We start from the raw sequence: 19,050 nt of genomic DNA, 5'->3' as shown, positions 1-19,050 counted from the left end.
TAATCTCGCGATACTTGAGGGGGAGGGGCGTGTCAGATTCCAAAGGAGAACAGAGTGAAGAGAGAGAGAGGGGCGCTTAGGTGAGGTAAGTTTGTAAACATTTCTGCTTACTGTCAGAAGCAACAATTAACTCGAAATACAGCTAAACAAGCATGAACCGACCGCTCATACGTTTCGAAAACATATACCAAGGATTAAAAGTTACTTTGCGGGACATCTGTTGTGTTGTCAACTTGTAGCTAGTTAGCTACGACCGAAGTCTGAGCGCAAGGCCGCCCGTATTACGACAAGACCCGCCTTGTCTCCTACGATTGGCTAGTTCAGCATCCTCACGCACGAGTATGGCAGCAAGTTAACCAATCACAATCGTGTGTATGAACTGTAAACCAATCCGAGTGAAGAGGGTGGGATTTGTCAGAATGTGGGTAGGTTTGGGAAAAATAACAGAGCTAGCATGGTAGCAAAAGCTAGTTAGCCAATTAACGAGCTTTACTGACAAGCAAGGTTGGTCGGTAAAAGAAGTCAGGGAGAGATTGACGGTATTCGTGCCCCGTCTATTATAGCGAATCATTGGTCAGAAAGAGCTGAGCTGTGACTCTGGACAGCGAGTTGGCAGGACAACTGATGAGAAACTACAGCCATCACAAGTTTTATCGACTTAAGCTGCATATTTATTCCGGCAGCCACGGAAAGAGTTTTAAAAGATGTGAAACTCGAAAGATTAAAACTGTCCCTGTAATCTAGCTCGCCTTTGATGAAGGAGCTAATTAATAAACGCGAAATTTATTTGAGCGCGAGCGACGGAGAGCCGAGACGCAGCCTCACGGCCAAAAAGGCAGAAAGTTTTTAGGGCGGGCGCGTGCGGGAAAAGGCAGCGGAATATCGATGCTGTATCCTAAACCGCGTCTCGTGCACTATGGAAGTCCACTAGGCGGACGAGGAAAGAGTTGGTTTAAAACACTAAGTAGTGTACACTTTGTGTCCCGGTGGGAGCGGTTTGGCATTCACATCGAGTTAGTTGTGGCCTTGTAAGCGTATAATTGCTTAGGAAAAGTCACAATGTTAAAAATAATTAAATAAATAAATAAATGATTTATGTATGTAATCTACTTAAATAAAATATAAAGGAAAGTTTTATATATATATATAATATTATTTATGCTTTTGGGATAATGTTTGAAATTATTCAGTGCTTTATGGTTGAAATAAAAACTGTGAATAAATACATTTATTAATATTTATGAATTTATGCATTTATTTTTGATAGACTTTTTATGAAATTTTAAGAGGTTGCTGAGCGTATAAAACTTCATCAGGAATACCTTACCATATAAAATGATTATTTAACGCTAAGCATGTGTTATATCACTTTGACACAGCATTAATATCTGTATTATTATCATTCTAAAATAGTAATATCTATGAAGACACCTTTTGTGTGTGTGTGTGTTCTTGTGTGTGAGAGTCCACATGCTCGTCTGTACAGACGTCTGGGCTGTAATATATATATGTTCGGTGAAATTGTGTACATCATTACAGACACGTAGTAATCAGTTCTGCTCTTCACACTAACATGTCCTGTAACAGTTGGTTATCAGAATGATTAATCATCCTACCAAAAATAATCTGGTGTTGAAATAGTGGCTGAAAATTCTTCCCTTGTCAGTTGAGGTGTGAAAGTGTCTCGTTTCGTGTTTGTCCCCTTTCACCAACTTTCACTCTACATGTAAGCAAAACCAAGGCATCTTCTTGTCAGCAGAACGAGACTTAAACCGCAGCGCTCTTTAGTTCTCCATTCTCATTGGTCAGATCTTCCGGTGTTGAGCTCTGATGGTAGTCTGGGCTGAAAGGCAAATCGGAGGTTTAAGTCGGCGCGAAACGTCATCGTTTCTATAGCAACAGCCTCATTCACATGGACTTTTAACCACAGATGCTCGTGTCATTTGAGAGTAGCGGCAATAAACCCAATTAACTTCAAGAGAAGGGGGGAGAAAGAGAGAGGCTGGTGAAGGATTGTTTTTAGCTTTTACAAAGTAACTAAACAGGAACTTTCAGATATTTCGCAACCTTAAATAAGTAACATGGTGATCATTAATCAATAAGAAATTATTGGGAAATCGCTTTATGATTATAAGGAATAAAGCTCTTCATGGGAATTCAGTACCGAAAATAGAAATAGCTTTTATTTGTCACATATACATTACTGCACAGTGAAATTCTTTCTTCGCATAACCCATCCTTGGAAGGTTGGGGTCAGAGCGCAGGGTCAGCCATGATACAACACCCCTGGAGCAGAGAGGGTTAAGGGCCTTACTCAAGGGCCCAACAGTGGCAACTTGAACCCTGATCTCCCGGTCAACAACCCAGAGCTTTAACCACTTGAGCCGCCACCATCTTGTTGTTGATGATTTTACTAGAAGCGCATGTTCCGTCTTGCTTTATTGTTTTTATAATACGTGTTCCTTTGTGTAGAAGATTGTGTGCATGTGTGTGTGTTTACAGGTGCCGCTATAAACTTTAGCAGATGTTGGAGTAACTAACTGAACTTTAATGAACTGAGTACTCCTGAGCCGTGTCTGCGGCTCCGGCATTAAAAAAAAACTGAAGCCGTGTTAAAGGAAGGAAGTTTATGGGTCAGTTTGTGGTCTCTTACTTTTTCTAGACTGGTGTTGCCCATGACACCAGCTGTTAGCGGGGTTTTTTTCCCCCTCGATTAGTGTACTTGTATAATGTGTGTAATGTACAGCTCCTCTCAAATGCTGCTGCTTATTTGTCATTGACCTTTTTAACAGTACAGGCTTTCAGACTGTCATGTGCTCTAGTTTTGAATTGTAACATGGTTACAAAGGTTTAATAAGTGGTGGAACTATGAATAAAAAAAATAAATACAGCTGTTTATAATGTTCTTTCAAACACACACACACACACATGCTCATGCACACAAACAAACTCTCCCACACTAGGCAGTGTAAATGAACAGGAAGTAGAGGTGTGTTCTTGTCTTGATTGGTTTGCGTAAGCTCTGGGACACCTACCTTTAAAGGTGAATTACGTAAAATTAATCTCTCATGATTAAGTCCGTTAGATCGGGTTTGATGTGTGAATAATTCCCGCCCGGATTCCCAAAGATCCGCTCCTCAGGATCTACAGTGGCACATCCAAACACAAACAAGCATCCCAGACCAGAAGGTTTTCCTTATATCAGTTTATTATAACACGTTAATCTGATATTTCATTTTATTGCTATTATTAATATTTTTTTAAACATTCAATTCAATAAATGATCTAATAAACTATAAAATAAAACATAAAATGGCATAAATAAAATACAGTTGTTGTATGATGAATGGGATAAGTCCGTTAGTGCAAAAAGCTTTGAGTACACATCTGTATAAAATATCTGTAAAAGTAAACATCTGTATAGATTAAATATAAGCTGTTTAAACTGTGAAAATGCTTAAAAGCCGAAACGAAAGTAGCAGAAGGTGAAATAGATTGATGCATATATTAATAAATTAAACTTAGTGAGATCATCTTCTACATATCGTGTATGTGTCTTTCTCTCGCTCTATAGACCCCTTTGCTGAAGTTCTCATTCTACCACTATCAAACAACAAGTCAAAAGATCCACGTATAAATATAAATAGTTACTAGATTGTTTCCGATTTCATAAGCAGAAAGCGACCTTGGGTCTTGCAGTGAGCAGCTTTGTCTACTGCCTTGGCACAGATTTAATGCCGGGCACACTGCAGCTATGCAGACACGCATATAGAGTTTCATTTGTTCCGTATACCAAAGCTCGGGTTCACTAAGGTCACTCCGATCCATATTGGCCCCGTACATAGAGAAGATCTCTCAGCGGCAATAAGTCTGGTTCGGTCTGCTGCGCATAGTCTTTACCTGTTAACAAATGCCCTTCATAACTGTTCATTTCTTACACACACACATGCATACACACTTTGTGGGGTCTCCCCTACCCTCTGGCAACTCAAGCTCCAGATTCCTCATTCCTGGCTGCAGCAGGAGCTATTAATACAGTTTGTTTAGACAGTTTCCTAGCAGGAGGCATCAAACAGTGCACTGATTATAGACGGGGCCGCTCTGCTCTCCACCTGCTGAGTCGGAGAAATCCAAGTTAACAGACACATCGCAGGTCCTCTCTCTCTCTCTCTCCCTCTCTCCCTCTCCCTCTCTCCCTCTCTCTCTCTCCCTCGCCCTCGCCCTCCTGTCGCCTGGACAGAACCCCGTGCAGCGAGGATAGTGCCGATACAAACCAGTACACAAATCCATGACCTGGTTCACATCACAGCATTACTAATTCCTAGTGTCAACATGTTAATGACACGTGCAAACACAGCTGTTCAGCTCACCTTAAAAGCATAGACGAGATGGAATGCGGCGAGGTGTAAATTGAATTCCTGCCCTAACAGTTCTGTATCTCCAACCTGTTGGTTAGCCGTAGTCCGGGCGAAAGTCTACGAGGATACTGGATAAATGTGGATTTGTTATATTAATATATTGTGGTGTTTTATCAGTATGCGATACAGTGTTTTCACGGCACTCAGGTTTGCTAACAGCACTCACAAATTTAAATGTGTTCACAAAGGTTATTCAGGTTCGCTAATACAGTGTTTAATTAGAAAATTCAGAATTGACTCAGAAACAGATTTAAACGTCTATGTCGACTGTTTTGCGGTGATGCTGTAGTGTGAACTTGAGTGCAAATGTAACCTACAGTACACTGTGAACGTGTCCACTATTAGATTTGTGACAAATTGGCAAGCGTAAGGATTTGAGCGAGTTTGATGAGGGCCAAATTGTGATGGCTAGACAACTGGATCAGAGCATCTCCAAAACTGCAGCTCTTGTGGGGTGTTCCCAGTGTGCAGTGGTCAGTATCTATGAAAAGTGGTCCAAGGAAGGAACAGTGGTGAACCGGCGACGGGGTCATGGGCGGCCAAGGCTCATTGATGCATGTGGGGAGCGAAGGCTGGCCCGTGTGATCCGATCCAGACGAGCTACTGTTGCTCAAATTGCCGAAGAAGTTAATGCTGGTTCTGATAGAAAGGTGTCAGAATACACAGTGCATAATGGGTCAGGGCTGTTTTGGCAGCAAAAGGGGGACCAACACAATATTAATCAGGTGGTCATAATGTTATGCCTGATCAGTGTATATTCACAAATAATCTTGCCAGCAAAAGGCAAACGTCGGGGCATTTCAAGATTCAAGAAGCTTTATTGTCATTTCAACCACATATAGCTGACGCAGTACATAGTGAAATGAAACAACGTTTCTCCAGGACCTGGTGCTACATAAACATACAACAACAAAGTTCAACATAAAAACAACACCACAGAGCTAGGACAGAAGATTGTCTTAGCCACGTAAAGTGCACAGTGTGCAGCTAGGTGCAAACAGAGCATAGACAAGACAGTGCAAGACACAATACATACAAGAAAGACAACACGAACACAGGACACTTAGCGCCGAAAAGAACGTGTACTGGAATGTAAGTGAAATAAGATAAGATAAAGTGAAATGATGTAAAAAAAAAAAAAAAAAAAAAAAAAGTATTGTGCAAAAATACACAGCAGCGGTTGAGGTAGTGCAAATAGAATAAACATAAATATAACTATAGCAGCGGATGACAGGTTGAGGTAGTGCAATAAGTATGAACAATATAAATTGTGTGTGTGCGTGTTCACATAGTCAAGAGAGAGTATGTGTGTATCTGTGTGTGAATCAATTCAATTCAGTTTGATTTGCATAGCTTTTATAACAGTGAACATTGTCACAAATCAGGATGCTGATTTAGATCTCTAATGAGCAATCCAGAGGCGAGAGTGGCAAAGAAAAACTTGAAAAACAGGGTCAGATCTGAATGGTTAGACAAAGAAAGTCCATTGGAGAGGCCATTACAATGGCCAGTTCAACCAGCCTGCCTTCTTTGATTTACTATCCTTATCCTTCTAAGATTTTTAAAGATGGACTTTCCAAATTTCTCGTCATTTCATGCCTGGTTTAAATAAGCCGCCATTCAGGTACTTTCACATTTGGATATTGTTGTCAGGAGAAGTGATGGGGCAGGGCACAGTTTTTGTTCAAATGAAAAAGAAAAGAGCTCGTCCGACGTGCAAACAGTAAGGACGAGTTTCATTAATATGTATTTGTTGTCTCTTATCCAGTCATGAGGAGGTGAATGCTGGTTTGTTGGCACAGAGCTGCGATCGGTTGCGTAGCTGGATATATTGGGGTTTACTCAAATTCCAATTACACTAATATTGTTCCAAAAGCATTCGGTGTAAACAATAAAACATTAAAAAATAAAGTATAAGCCATAGAATCTTCTTTTATCGCATTCAGTGCTTTCGTCTTCTATAAGGTGAATTTATTCTCTACGAAATTGTTGGTTGTTGTTGTGGTCTCTGTTTTGTAAATTCTTCTTTTATTAAATATCATTTAATTTTTTTAATCGTATTCATGCGTATACATATTACCCTTACAGAAATATAAATCAGCCCTAGCTATAAAATCTCTTTTAGTTAGTATCAGCCTAGCATGCTTTTTCAGTCATTATTACGAGTCTGTTTTTTTATATCTCTGGCAACCAGCAGGCGGAACGCCTGTTGGCGACTTGCAGTGATGAAAAGAGTGTGTATGTATGAAAATAGTGTAAAGTATGCGTCAGAGTTCCACCAGTGATGGATTTGTCCTGGTCAGAATTGTTTTAATGATATACCTAGTTGTACACCATGTGCAGTTTTGTTACCGTGTGTGTAAAATAGTGTATCACCATTATTATATCCATGACACAATGGCTCACGTGGCACTGCTGGAAACTTGTCATCTTATGATAGCAGTGTGTTTGTTGATATGAAAGTGTAAAGGTTGGTTTCATTTTTTTTTTGTGTGTGTAGATGAGGACAAGGCAAGGTTGCTGAAGGGCAGGAGGCGTATGTAGTGTGCACGTTGCACTAGAAATGAAGACACATGATGATCAGTGTTGGGTAATAACGGACTTGATGTAGTCTGGATTAAGTAATCTTATTACAAAAGTCAGGTACTTGTAATTCATTTCGAATTAATTTCAAAGCGAACAGATAGCTCTCTTTAGCATTCCTCGATTACGTTCTTGTGTTCCAAGAATGATGATCTTTTCAATGATCATTTAATAAATATTTTTAAAGTTGTGTTTAAATGCCAAATGTGAGCCTTTACTGTTAATAGATGCCAAATGGAGACGGGACTGTTAGCTAAACATAGCTAGCCGGCTAGTTACGCTCAGAACAGCTACTAGGCTTTATAGAAAACATGTCCTTACAGTGGAACCTGTTGCCTAACATTTCTCTGAACAGAGCTTTTGTGCAAGTTCATGATTCGACATTTTTTTCGACGGGTATAGAACGCTTGATGCTACGTTCTTAGTAATAAAGGGAATAGGCCGTGAAGTCTGTTCCTCTTTCTTTTTCTAGCTTTATTAAACCTGAACCAGATTATTCTGCACTGAAATGTCAAACCGCAAAGACAGCCAGTCAGAAGAGAAGTGGACTGAATCCTGTAGCTATATAGAAAACCTGTCAACATCTATGAATCTTGAGTAGAGGCTGTGCATTTTTGGTGCTACAAGGAGTTAGCACTAAAATAAAACAAAAAAAGAGCAAATAAAATGATGTGAATCTGGAATGATTGACAGCTGATTGGAAGCCCCGCCCCCTTCACCTCCATCCACATGCTTAAATCCACATGGTTGTGGGATTTTTGTGATTTTAGGATATTTACGATTTGGTAGTCGTATTTTTGTGATAATGATTTTGGTCTCGCTTAAAGCGGTCAAACCAAACAACAGTGAAATTCACCTGATACAAAAGGTGATTCACGGAAGGGGAAAGGACGTGGGTGGTGAAAGACGCGTTTGCTTCCTGTAGCAGTTGCTTTCCCTTTGTTCGTATTTCTCGTGAACCTCAGGCTTTTGTGAGCCAAGAGAAAACATGAAGGCAGAGCTGCGGTCTCTTTCTGGTCCATGAAGTTGGAAAATGCAGGAGCTGCTTGTTACTTTGCTGTTTTTCACATTTGCTTTGGAGCATAGGCTATTTGTTAAAAACCTCTCCAAAAATCATGCTCCTCAGATCAGTTAGTGTAGACGCAGCCAAAAATATGGAAATCAAAGAACTATTTTTCATTTCTGTATATCAGTAGAGAGTAACAGAAGAGCAGGGTAAGGATGTGTGGTGTGTCGGCGTTTAATATTTTCTTTCAGCAACCAGGATGTTATAATTTGATATAGTTTCTTTGGTTTTTCTTTGCAGCATTTGGCAGATACACTTACAAAGTGTCTTACATTTCAGTATCTTGTTTATAGAAATGAGCAGTTGAGGATTAAGGGCCTCGCTCAGGGACCCAGCAGTGGCAGCTTGATGGTGGGATTTGAACTCACAACCTTCTGTACAGACTAATGTCTTAACCACTGAGTTGCTGCTTTGTTTACCTGTCTTATTAAGACTCAGCTTTATTGCCACTGGGTACTGTGAGTTTTACACGTACAAGGAATTCACCTTGGTGTATTGGTGCACAAGAAAATATAAAGAAAAATCTAAGAATTAAGTTAGATTAACTGTGTAGAAAATATAGAAAAATACACTATATTGCCAAAAGTTTTTTTTCTGCCTTTACATGCACATGAATGTAATATGGAGTTAGCCAACCCTTTGTAGCTATAACAGCTTCAACTCTTCTTGGAAGGCTTTCCACAAGGTTTAGGAGTGTGTTTAGGGGAATTTTTTGACTCTTTCTCTAGAATTTGTGAGGTCAGGCACTGATGTTGGGTAATAAGGCCTGGCTCACAGTTTCCATTCTAATTTATCCCAAAGGTGTTCTATGGGGTTGATGTCAGGACACCAAACTCACTCATCCATGTCTTTATGGACCTTGCTTTGTGCACTGGTGTGCAGTCATGTTGGAACAGGAAGGGGTCATCCCCAAACTGTTCCCACAAAGTTTGGAGCATGAAATTGTCCAAAATGTCTCGGTATGAAGCTGAAGCATTAAGAGTTCCTTTCACTGGAACCAAGAGGCCAAGCACAACCTCTGAAAAACAACACCTGAATTCAATGATTCGGAGGGGTGTCCCAAAACTTTTGGCAGTATAGTGTATGTACTCTGTGTAATAGTGCAGTATTATAATGTATAAAAGGTGAATTAAATTAAATGAATTGTACAAAACTCTCAGTTTGAGATTTGATTTATTAAGATTTGCAGGACAATATGGACACGGACCGGACTGTAGAACAAGCTGCACTTGTGATTATTTTGTAATAATTGTGTAAAGAAAGCTTATGGACATTTCTGCAGCTTGCGGTTAAGCGTCAGTTTTACCAGTGCATGTTTTGTTATGCTGGAGCCATCCTGTCCACGCTAGGGTTTCTGTGGTAAACTTCTGCCTGCTAAGATTTTCTTGTTACCAGTGTCTGCATCATTTCTTCACCCTCAGTAATCTGCCACTGCTGATACTTTACAACTTTATATTTTAATACTTATATAACAGTCTTGGAATCTCGAAGTTTTGTTTCCAACATTGCAAACGTGACGTCTGTCACGGTTCGTTTTATGCTGCTATGGTAACCGTGATGAAAATATCATGAAATGAAACAGATTTTTTTGGGGTTTTTTTTTTTTTATTTTGGAAGGATGGAATGGTACAGTCCTGGTGAACTAAACTCAGTCTGTCACACTGACCGCTGTCCGGATACAGACTCTGCAAAATATTTCAGCGGACTGGCGTGAGCACTTGCGAAAACATGCCGGGGGAAAAAAAAGGTTAAACGGGTATAGCGTTTTAAAACATAATCCGCTAGCAGATCCTCTGTTGCTGTATTTTATTTTTTACAATTCTATAAATGAAGGCAGATTGGTCCAGAGATTAGTTACAAGGCTGGAGATATTAGGCTGGCACAGATTTTTTATTTTATTTATTCTCTCTGGTCAGATCAGCAATTATATAATATTTAATCATTTAAAAATAAATGTCTCAGTTCAGCCATTTTATCTGCAAACTTTTTGGAACCAAGGGATTTTCTGTAACTGGATCTTCACTTCAGGTCTAACAGATCTGTTCTAGTGAATGATGTTCATTAAATCAAACACAAGGCTCCGTTGGACGAAGCACCTCACCTAGGGTATAACGAGCACGGGTTTGTGGCTCATTTGTAAATGAATTTGTCACACTTGACTGTCCATGTTGGTTGAGAAGGCCTGGCACCATGCTGTTGTCCCACTCCGAGAGTCTGTAAGGAACAGAGCCGCTTGGCTCGTGTTGACCTCCGTCGAGAGGGAGGGGTCTCTCGCTGGCAAACAAGACACCGCTATTTTACTTTGTGACAAATAAAACCTGGCATCTTTCGCACTGGCTGCTAATTTCGACTTGGATCGCAGAGCTGAAGCTGTCAGTGACGTTGTGGAATTATGAGGCACAGTTGCTAAGGGGGAGGGTGGGATTGTTTGGGAACTGATTGTTGTTTAGCTCTTCTGATCTTTTTTATCCTTACGGTTCAGCCAGTAGCTTAGGGCTGAGGGGTGGAAAGATCATCATCCTTCATTTGTAGGGGAGGTGGAGTGTTACGGTTTGAAGATCTGGACGATAAACTACAAAAAATTGGAGAGTTTTATGGTATTGTGGAATAAATGTACCATTCAAACAAATGATTCTGTAATAAAAATGAAAGGAAATAAAATATTTATTGCGTGTGTGTACACCGATCAGGCATAACATTATGACCATCTGCCTAATATTGTGTGGGTCCCCCTTTTGCTGCCAAAACAGCCCTGACCCGTCATGCACTGTGTATTCTGACCCCTTTCTATCAGAACCAGCATTAACAACTTCAGCAATTTGAGCAACAGTAGCTCGTCTGTTGGATCAGATCACACGGGTCAGCCTTCTCTCCCCACGTGCATCAATGAGCCTTGTGGCCGTCCATGACCCTGTCGCCGGTTCACCACTTTTGATAGATACTGACCACTGCAGACCAGGAACACCCCACAAGAGCTGCAGTTTTGGAGATGCTCTGATCCAGTCGTCTAGCCATCACAATTTGGCCCTTCATCAAACTCGCTCAAATCCTTACGCTGGTCCATTTTTCCTGCTTCTAATACATCAACTTTGAGGACAAAATGTTCACTTGCTGCCTAATATATCCCACCCACTAACAGGTGCCATGATGAGGAGATAATGAGTGTTATTCACGGCACCTCTGAGTGGTCATAATATTATGCCTGATCGGTGTATTATTTACACACTGGTCAGCCAAAAATAAATAATTAAAACCACTGACAGTTAAAATAAATAACACTGATTTCTTTGTTATTATGGCGCGAAGCAAGTGAGCAGTTGGTTCTCAAACTTGGTTTGTTGGAAGCAGGAAAAATGGTTGAGTGAGAATAAGAGTAAGAATCTGAGTCACTTTGACGAGGGCCGAATTGTGATGGCGAGAAGACTGGGTCAGTGCATCTCCAAAACAGCGGGTCTTCCCAGTATGCTGTAGTTAGTATCCACCAAAAGTGGACTAAGTAAGGACAGTCGGTAAACCCAGTGACAGGGTCATGGCCACCCAAGGCTCATTAATACACGTGGGCAGCGAATGCTCCGATCACACAGTGTGATGTCCTGAGCAATGTTCTGCTGGGAAATCTTGGATCCTGGCATTCCTGTGGATGTTAATTTGACACGTACCACCTACACTTTTGTACACAGACCAAATAACACCGCTTCGTGGCAGCGGGGTTAACTAATGGCAGTGGTCTCTTAGGCTGGTGGATCTAAACGTTATCCTTTAGAGAATTTCCATCCTCCCGTTCATGCACTGAAGAGAGCGACGTGCTCCAGATTATCATCTCCACAAACGCATTAAAGCTATGAGTACATTTCAAACATAAAAGCTGCGTCAGAGTGCCTGGAAACTTGTTTAGTGCGAGTGGAAATTGTGGTCCCGTAGCTCATGTTGCTCTCTGGACTAAAAGGAGAGGAGGGGTTTTAGGAAAGCAGGCAGGCAATGCACATGCAAGTCATTCTCCTGGACCGGCGCAGCTCATTGCAGAAATGTCTCTCTAGGATTAGCGTCGGTATGCCGTCCAGCCCGAATGATATCACTTACTCTCGTTACATTCCTCACGGTGCATGTTGAGTTCGCTTGTCATCAATGGGTTCATTGATCAGTTCTGGTCAATTTTGGCTGTGGTATTGGTCAGTAATCCTGCTGAGAAGAAGGTGCTGGTTAAGATGTTTAGGGATGAAGTGAAAAGACACAGTGGCAGTGGAAGGAGGAGGAAACCTCCAGTGATAAACACAAACCCGTTGCCTTGTGGGATGTTTGTGTTTGTGGAGCGAGGGAGGAACACAATGAAGAGCAGGGGTGGGGTTAAAGCAGTAGGGGTGGAGAAACAGGCAGATCTACTGAAATAGGGAAAGGGGTATTGGCATGCTTTGTGCAAATCCCTGCTACTGACTCGAGTGTAAACTATTCTTCATTGGCCGCTCAGATGGCCCCAGTGTGAAGGAAGTATCACTAGGGAAACTTCTTGCTTTGTATCATCTGCGTGAGCGTACAAGAGTGTGTGTTTTCTTCTCCTCTCGTGATATTTTTAACCCGGCTTCCTGCACCGCTGACGGATACGACCAGCCAAGCAGCACCGCTTTAGTCGAAGCAACTGGAGGCCTAGCATAGGCTTTTTTTTTTTTTTTTTTTTTTTACATCAGGCTTGAACATTTTCAACAATGTTCTTCTCTTCTGCTCTTCCACAGCTGTATTGCAAGCCGTTTGCAAAAATGGGGGACGACAAACCTTTTGTGTGCAACGCTCCCGGCTGCGGGCAGGTAAGTCTGCTTTTCTGTCTCCACCTATCTTAGGTTTCGTGTGTGTGTGTGTGTGTTCTGTTCCCATGTTTGTCCCAAGGCTTCTTTGAGTTTTGTAGTGCTCTCCGTACAAGGGCCAGGCGCTCAGCTCTGTTACTTCTGCCCTGCTTTGTACACACTCTTGTTTTATTTCAGCATGCTGGTCGCCGGCATTTCCTTGAATTCGTGTTAACTTTATATGATTCAGCAGACGAATAAGCTCTGACTAATCGGCGTCCCACTGCGTTCCGAACACGTCCCGATTGACTCAGCGCATGCGGCGTCCTGTAATTAAAACAAACAGCTCGAGAAAAAAAAAAAAGGAAGAACGCAGATTAAGCAAAGAAACCCTTGAGCTTGTGGCTGCACGCACAGCCAAGAGATCTTTTGAAAACTGAAAGCGGAAGTGATTAATGCAACCCCTCGCACTTGGCGCCAGGGCAGCAGAGTTCACACTGAGGTTTTGATTGGTATATTCTGTTTTCAAGAGACTTTAGTGTGAAAGTAAAGCTACCACAACACTTAAACAGTAACGCATCTGGATCTAGAATTGTTTCTTCATGGGTGTGTGTGTGTGAGTCTTCAGTTTAATAATGCGTCCATGATCATTTCCAACGTCGTTCTTTGATAGGAGAAGTAGTTAATGTCAACAAGTTGTAAGATTCAGTTGCTCTCAAACTATTCAGGCCTTGAATCGGATCTTCTATCATGATGTTTACTTTGTTGTGTCTGTAAATAAAGGCTTGGAGTTGTTGAATTGTGTGTATTCCTAGATAAACCGCAATGCTATTCTTACAAACATATCTGGCAAGGACGTTGAAAAGAGGCTGTGTGTGTGACTGGTGTCGCTCTTTTGTTTGTAAGTAGGCCTGTAGTAGGTGTTGCATCATATACGTCTCCAGGGATCTGCGCTGTTTTTGCTCAGGCATGTCCCACTGAAATGGTTACAGTCCCAGTGAAGTTTGCTGTTGTAGCCTTGCTTTTATACATTTTCATTGTACGTTAGCATGTGTTGTGTGTTTAATGCCATATATATTTGTGTGTTATTACAGGGTGGACCAATCATTACTTTATTTGTAGCCGGTCAGAGATCCAGACTAATATTTTGGTTGTCTAGAATTTATAGAGGCTAAAAAACAGCTGAAAATTGTAGCTATTCTTAGAATTGATAGAACTTGGCAAGCTAGTTTTTTTTTTTTAGAAAAACTGTGTGGACTTGACTGAATCCCTGTTATAATAACCTACACTCTTCTCTAAAGGCTTTCCACTAGATTTAGGAGCATGGCTGTGGCATCGTTAAAGAGGTTAGGCTCTGATGTCAGGCGAGGAGATCTGAGGTGCAGTCAGTGTTCTGGTTCATCCCAAAAATGTTCAGTGGGGTTGAGGTCAGGGCTTTGTGCAGGACACTCCACTACTACCTTAGCAAAACATGTCTTCATGGAGCTAGGTTCGAACAGGTTTGAACCTTAGTTTCAGTGAAGTGTTATTGTTAAGCTACGTTTTAAAGACATTATTGCATGCTTCCGAATATGTAGCAACCGTCCTACAGTTTGGAGAAGAACCACATATGGGTGTGATGGTCAGGTGTACACAGACTTTTTTTTTTACCTTGTAGTGTGTACAAAGAACCTTATAGTCAGTGTTAGAGATTTAACAAGCGAATATCTCTGTATGATGATTGATTTAAAATAAATACGTGTATATACAGTATGACTAATTTAAAGGTAAGAAGTGTTGCTGTTGATGCTCCGAGCAGCCATGTTGATTTGGCGTCACTCAATGAACTCAGAATCGAGGAGACCTTCCCAAGTTGAGGGGCAAGGAACTACGAATAAACACAGTTGATTTGTGTTTGAATTCTGATTATGATTATTTCGCATCATTGAAAGGTTCGTCTTTTTGTTTAATTGGTGTATTCAACCATAAGTACTGTAGGAACTCAATGATTCTGTGGTAATGTATAAAGAGTTTTTTATATTTAGCATTGCAAAAATAATTCCTGTAACCTTAATCAGATTCAAAAGCAAGAAGAAATATGTGTTTATTATATACAGGGTACAGGGTGTCTGTTTTATCTGAATTGATGCATGTTTGTTTAAAGTGTGCATTCTCGCATTTAGACGTTCCTTCGATATTCATTTGTAATTGTAATATAAGGTATATGACATAATCTAATCTAGCGTAGCTGATATGTGTAGCGGGAGAAGGCTGTGAGATCGGTGCATCTCTCCGCACCGAGGTTGCTTTACAGTGACTAACGGACTGCCAGGCAGTAATGGTAACACAATACCACCCCATTTATACCATCTAGAATAACCCATTTGTTCCATTTCCCGAAAGTCATGTTGTCCTTTCTTAGCAACAGGCCGACTCATTAAATATGGTTTTGAGTTCTGAGAAGAGGAAGTTGTAGGGAAGTGCGCTGGTGAGCAGTGGGGAAGATTTCCTCTGGCACTGCACTTTGTTCTTTACCGAGTCCCGAATATAAGAGCTCTACTGTAACCTCGGAGTCAGAGGAGAGCCCCCGAGCCACGCAGTTGTTGTACTGGTGATTCTGGTGCATCTAAAAATACGCCTCCGACACTTGACTGTGTTTCCACCTCGTTCTTTCGCGACCGGGCCGTGACGGGAACGAGGTGCCAGAAATAGACCGAAGAAGATGGCAACGGCCAGAGACCGACGATTCCTCCCAGAGCTCAGAGCTCGGCCCGGATCGCCACCACGCATGACCGAGAGACACCGGGCAAAGGCTTAGCTGGAAATAGTAGCACTTCCATCTTGACCTTTGGCATTGTTGAAGAGCTCAACATTCTGCAGCTCTGACATTCCCAGCTTCAGTGCTGTGCTCCAACACACACACACACACACAGTTTATTATATTGATTCACTATAACTTGACTGGTAAAGCTGCATAATGATAATGGCTCAGATCAGTTATTCATTACTTAAGTGTAAACTAATTAAATTACGTAAAAATATGATCTTAGGCCATTTATTTCTGGCCAGCTGACTATGATGACTGATGTATATTTTCTTTTTCAAACCAACAAGCTGTACAGTCACAGTTACAGATTTAACATGCCCGTGTATTGGTCCAAAGCAAATGCTTGTATATACAGTGTAATTCATTTGAAGTAAGAAGTGTTCATTTGTTTACTGTCTGTACTGTGAGCAGCCATGTCCATTTGTCGTCACTCACTGACCTCAGGGTCAAGGAGACCCGTGTAGGAATTGCTCCTAGTTGATCGACGTTGGAAATTCCAAGTTATGACCTTTCGACACTGAGCATGCGTCTTATATTGAGTATATATGTATTATAGTGTTCTAGTAATGTTGTGTTTATTTTGTAAAATACCCTACCCAGTGGCACATTTACTAAAACGCAGCATTGTCTTGCAGCCATGCTATTTAGGGATCTCCATAACTCAAGCCTCGTAAGTGGGCACTTCTGCTGTGGTACGAATCTCATTGTGATTGTTCCCAGGATCCTGAAGTGTAGGTCTGGTTCAGACTCACTTGATTCTGTTGAACCTTGTTCATTTGGGTTCACCTTACGTCATCGCAAATGTGCATGGAGAACCTAACAGTAGTCACCATTTTCCTGAAGAAGTTTACTATAACTAGGTTACTATACTTCCTGAAGAAGTTTACTATAACAAGGTTACTATACTACCTGAACAAGGTTACTATACTTCCTGTGGACCCGAGTACGAGTTGCGTTCGCGTTCTGTGGAATCTCGGCGCAGTTCCAGTACAACCCGAACTCGCACCACCTCCTACAGATAGTCTCGTTTTTACTACTGAGCTGCACTTACTGGTCCACACAACTGGTTTCACTTTACCAATTTCTTGTGCAAAAGCTCAGACTACACACGTGTGAAAGCGTACTTGGAGACCAGCAGGTAGTTTGTCAGTAAGCTATAAATGATCTTGTTTCCACTGCCACTGATTTGCATATTTTCATAACCGCTGTTGACATGCGCCTGTGGTTCCCAAATCTGGAATTTTTTGTTGCCTGTTTTCTATCGGTTTATTTTGTTTTCATGAATGCCACGTGTGTAGAACTTGGAGGTAGGGCACCGAGTGTCGAGTAAAATCTCCATGGAACACGTTTAACAATAAGTCCAGCACCAAACAATCAAGAAAACAAATCTTTTCTTTAACACTAGCTGTTAGTCATTCACTGAGTTTGTCTCCTCATTCATTCAGTGCACACTGGCCTGGATGTTATTCAGTAATCGGTACATGGAGGTTTATTTCCGTGCTTTCTTTCAATGAGTAAGTAAATACCGTAAATAGTGTCAGATAAAGTGATCCATGTGTGTGTGTCTGTGGGGCTGGGGGGTACGAGAAGGTGCTTTCCTGATTCCTAATTCTTGATGAATAAATGACTCATATTTTCTGCGGAGTGTATTTCTGCATAGTATGTACAAACCTTGATTATATAATCCACTGGCAAATAAATACCAAGTTTTAGAAATGTGTTAATGTCAATATTTGATGTATAAAAATAATACTTGTAATGCTGGGATTCTGGTAGCTTCCAGAATCCCAGCACTACAAGTATTCTTTTTTACCAAGGTTGCATCAATCAATGCCATATTACAAGAATTACAGTTACAATTTTTAAGAGTGCTACAAAAGCTTAACTTCTTGATAGTTTGTGCTGATTACAGGTAATACCTACTATTCTTTGCTACTTGTTACATAAATCACTCATAAAGACACTCTTTGCTCATTCATGTGATTATCCATTCAGCCAGTCATGTTGCAGCTCTGCTCCACATAGAGCAAGATCTTCAGTTGATTTTCAGATCAAAAATGTGATTGCATTGATTTTGACCATGATATGGTTGCCTGTGCCAGACTAGCTGGTTTGAGCATTTCAAAGACTGCTGATCTCCTGATATGTTCACGCACACCGGTCTCTTCAGTTTACACACAATGGTTCGAAAAACAACAAACATTCGGCGTCAACTCCGATCTGTTTCGTGGAAACGCCTCGATCATCAGAGAGGTAGCTCAAATGATCACTCTGTAACTGAAAAGCGTCTCAGACCGCACTTATACCGTGAGGTAGATGGTCTACAGCAACAGAAAACCACATCAGAGTGTGCTTCGATCAGTCTCAGAAACTCTCTGGATAAGAATATGAATGTAACTACATCTTCAGATCCTCGTCAGGTATAATCAGCTTGAGATCTTTTACTGTAACCAAGATGGTTGCAGTGCAGCATCAGCAGTTCACACACCAGCACTCAACATTGTTACTAACACTTCTGCAAAAGGAAATGTAGTGCAGCAGCAACACAGAGCCAAAACAGACATTGTTGTCTATCTACTGATCTCACAGAAAGCAGAAAACAAAGTTTCCTCACTGGAAAGCCTCTCTGTCTGCAGCTTTTATCTGAGCCCGATTACTTTGACATTGACATTGTAAGCTGCCTTTGTCGTACCATGTGCTCCGTACAGGATTTCAAGTTTCTCGGCTGTCTGGTCATTTTCCTAGACAGGAAAATCATCTCTTTGTCCCCTCCCTCTTGTTTGTTGTCATTTTTCAAATCTCCTTTTTCAATCCTCATTCTTCTGCCTGTTTTCTCTCCTTTGTGTCCGCGCATGTAGAGGTTCACCAACGAGGACCACCTCGCCGTCCACAAACATAAGCACGAGATGACGCTGAAGTTTGGACCTGCCCGGACAGATTCGGTCATCATCGCAGGTATTTGTCCATCAACACTGTTTATCTTGTAGAGATCTCTCTTAGTCATCCGAGCATATGTCTGCTCACAGATTCCGGATCGTGTGCTGGAATTTGGCGTGGAAAAATTTCCGATTATTTATTTAGAAAAAGGAAAAATGAGCATTTCCACCTTTTTAGGTTTAAGGGGAGGAGAAGATGGTGTTAAAATGTTATTAGCTCTGCAGGCAGGCAGTGGCATCTGGATGGTGGACTGTTCCGTATGCAGTGAAGAGCTAAAACAATGTGCTGACATTTTCACTGATGACCTGCTAAAGTGTTTTAAATTCTCTGATCACCTCTCTTTTAGCCAGAAAAAAAATAAAAATAAATAAATATCACTGACTGATGTTTACCGTATGCTTGTCTAATGCTAAGTTGAACATATAGTCACAGATTTCAGGTGACTAAACTTTCTCCATTTACCGT

At 41.2% G+C, this 19,050-nt stretch overlaps 1 protein-coding gene across 4 annotated transcripts in view; it reads left to right on the top strand.

Moving 5' to 3' along the window:
* atf7a (activating transcription factor 7a) overlaps positions 1-19,050 on the top strand; it is a 30,371-nt gene continuing 11,321 nt past the window's right edge. For 2 of the 4 annotated variants that reach the window (XM_058409830.1, XM_058409832.1), the window contains exons 1-3: positions 1-85; positions 12,795-12,866; positions 18,507-18,603. In XM_058409830.1, coding sequence (XP_058265813.1) covers positions 12,819-12,866; positions 18,507-18,603 — 145 coding nt within the window. In that variant the 5' untranslated portion in view covers positions 1-85; positions 12,795-12,818. Of the gene's footprint in view, positions 86-12,752; positions 12,867-18,506; positions 18,604-19,050 lie in introns of those variants that run through there. The other 2 variants (XM_058409831.1, XM_058409829.1) reach the window with 2 other exon arrangements.

The sequence above is a fragment of the Hemibagrus wyckioides genome, linkage group LG15 (assembly GCF_019097595.1).
Source record: "Hemibagrus wyckioides isolate EC202008001 linkage group LG15, SWU_Hwy_1.0, whole genome shotgun sequence".
Classification (NCBI taxonomy): domain Eukaryota; kingdom Metazoa; phylum Chordata; class Actinopteri; order Siluriformes; family Bagridae; genus Hemibagrus; species Hemibagrus wyckioides.
This window is presented reverse-complemented; position numbering and strand designations above follow the sequence as displayed.